General features: G+C 27.2%; 1 protein-coding gene across 1 annotated transcript; it reads right to left on the bottom strand.

Moving 5' to 3' along the window:
* Positions 1–1179: 1179 nt before the first annotated feature.
* On the bottom strand, positions 1180–1910 carry LOC133031825 (pathogenesis-related protein 1-like). The gene has a single exon (XM_061105528.1). The coding sequence runs from the start codon at positions 1820–1822 to the stop codon at positions 1331–1333; it is 492 nt and encodes a 163-aa protein (XP_060961511.1). The 5' UTR covers positions 1823–1910; the 3' UTR covers positions 1180–1330.
* Between the last annotated feature and the right edge of the window lie 1165 nt (positions 1911–3075).

The raw sequence follows: 3075 nt of genomic DNA, 5'->3' as shown, positions 1-3075 counted from the left end.
GACTAAAAGAAGAAAAAAACAAAAACATTGTTCAATCTCCTGAGGCATATTAATATCTTATTATAATTATTATGATATGTATTATATATTTTTAAAAATAATTATAATTGTATATTTTATTCATTATCATTTTCATTTTAGATTCCTTCCAATGATACCAATAATTAATCTAATGATAAATTTTTTTTTCTCTCAATAAAATTTATCAAATGATATATACATTGCACTATATGCCATCAATACCATCAAACTTCAATCATGAGTTATATTTATTTTTATTTTTTTTTCTTGAAAATTAAATATTTTTAATATAATTGCTACATTTTTATTTTTTAATTTTTTATTATAACATCTAATTGTATATAGATTCAAAGTATACATGGAGATCAAAAGCATAGTTGAATTTATGCACCAGGTATATATATAATAGTGAAATTTGTAAAACTAATAATGTGAAAGATTAAAATTTGAAAAATTATAACCTCATTTAATTTACTCTATCAGACCATGATGGTCGCACAGTGTAAATTTATGGTCGTTTTGTGAGTAATAATCGTTTATTGTTGCAAAATGTACTTCATGATCGTTTGTGTGACCTTACAAGATTATTTTTCTAATAATTTTTTATAATAAATTTATTTTACTAGTAAATAATTTCATAAAAATTATTTTTACAAAACACTTCACATATTATATTACTTAATTTATATAATTGATTTTATCCTCGTTATATAACAAGATTATATGATTTTTTTAGGTACTATATGAAATAGTTAAAATTATATCCTAACTTTAAATCATCATTCTAAACAATAGTTAAAATTAGAAAGTAATATATCAAATATTTACAAATGATTATTTGTATTTTATGTAACAGATTCAAAAGAATATTTAAGTTATTAGTCGTTTTTATTATTATAATATTTGTGCGGTCATTTGTTTTTTTTTTTTTTTAATAATTTTGATTTGTTTTTATTAATACGTACAATGATTTTTTTCTTATTACAAGAAGAATTATAGGTATGCTCTTTTTTTTTTCATCAATGATTCCTATTAATACTATTCAAATAAGAAAAGTACTATATCATTTTTATTTTTTAGTTATTTTAATTATATCATGATAATAATTTCTTTAAAAAGATTAGTTCTATCATTTTTTTCAGTTAGCAGACTTGCGCAAGATTAAATGATGTGCCATCATTATATTATTTAGACATAATAATATGGGATACATATTTAGATAGGGGATCTTGATTCATGGTAGATATTCTTCCTGCTGTTTATTACTATAGAATAACATAAATATCATAAAGAGCAAGGAGTCTTTAATTTAGTAAGGGCGCTGGCCAACATAGTTGCCTGGTGGATCATAGTTGCAAGTGATGAAGGTACCCTTATTATTGTTGCACCGAACCTTAGCACACCCCAAACGAACCGAGTTACGCCACACCACTTGAGTATAGTGCCCGCAAACCTTGCCAGCAGCGCAGGTGTTCGAGTTATAATTATAGTCGACATTCTCATTGACCCACATTTTTACGGCATCAACACCTGAAAGATCTGCGCTTCCCCAGGCCAGATTCTCGCCATAAGGTCCTCTAGAGTGCACCAAATTGCAGTCACCCATGCGTTGTTGGGCGTATTGCTGGGCGTAGGACGCCACCCTGTCATCCCATCTCAGCTGCCCCACACCCACCGCAGCACGAGCTGAGTTGTGAGCGTTGAGGTAGTCTTGTGGGTTGTTTTGGGCAATGGCTAGCCCTACTATACATGTCAGGAATAGTAGGGCTTGAAAAATCTTAACAGGTGATTCAGACATCATTTTAAGACTATAATATTATAAGATTTTTTGCTTTATATTATATTATGTATGTAGAACTATATATGAGTGAATGGTAAGAGCATTCATCTGTAGAGGTATTTATAGAAATGGAAGTGGTGGAATTTCCGTTTGTATACGCACTCTCGACAGTAAAACCATATAAGTTTTGTCACATTCGTGGAAATATCATCATTTAAGTATTTTGAATTTTCTCACATATATTCACATAATTCAATTATTCTCACTTATTTTAAGCATTTTGTGGAAATATATATGAAGAAAATTCACTTATTTTCTTATTCACATATTTTATATATTTTAGTGGAGTATTGTTATTTTAGTAATGAAACGATCTGTCATAAATGAAGTCCACGTGTAAAAAATGATGTCAAGGTCATGAGGTCAAAATTTTTGCGAAATTTATTATCGACTATTACAAAAAACAGCTAATTTTAGTGACAACTTTTTAGTCACAACATAATTTTTTTGTGACTAAATGTGACTTTTAGTCACAACAAAATGTTACTTGTGACTAAAACATAATATTTATTTTTAAGTAGTCACTAATTTAGTTTTAGTCACAACAAGTATCGTGACTAAAAATACATTTAGTCACAACAAATTATAATTCTTGTGACTAATACTTTTATCCACGGACCTTTTAATTAGTTACAACATAGAAATCACGATTTATAATTAGTCACAATTTTTTTCACTTTTAGTCACAAGTTTTGTTGTGACTAAAAGTAAGATTTTTTGTAATGGCTGGTCTAAGCAACGCTGTAAGGTAGAAGTATTAATCGACAACATAGGGACCCTATGTCGTCAGTTATTCAAAAAATAACTGATGCCATAGTGCTCCTATATCGTCGGTTATTATAGAATAACCGACACCATAGGCTGCTATAGCGACGATTATTATTAAATAACCAACGCCATAGGGGCTTTCTATGATTTTTTTTTCAACTTAAAAATTTTGTATTTTAACAAAATTTTATTAAATTTTTTTATTAAAAATCTAATTTAATTTTTTTCATATATATATTATTTTATTATTAATATAATCAAATGAAGTATAAATTATATAAATTAAATAAATACACATTTATATTACTCTAAGTGCGTAAGGACTCGCTTTGACCGAGTCAAAAAAAGAAAAATTATATATATAATAAGAAATAAATAAATATATTTATGTATAAAAAATAATAATTATAAAGCTGAACTATTTGCTCCATTTTCGTTCCTCTCTC

This window comes from Cannabis sativa, chromosome X (assembly GCF_029168945.1).
Source record: "Cannabis sativa cultivar Pink pepper isolate KNU-18-1 chromosome X, ASM2916894v1, whole genome shotgun sequence".
Lineage (NCBI taxonomy): Eukaryota > Viridiplantae > Streptophyta > Magnoliopsida > Rosales > Cannabaceae > Cannabis > Cannabis sativa.
Note: the sequence above shows the minus strand (reverse complement) of the source record. Positions and strands in the feature narration are given on the sequence as shown.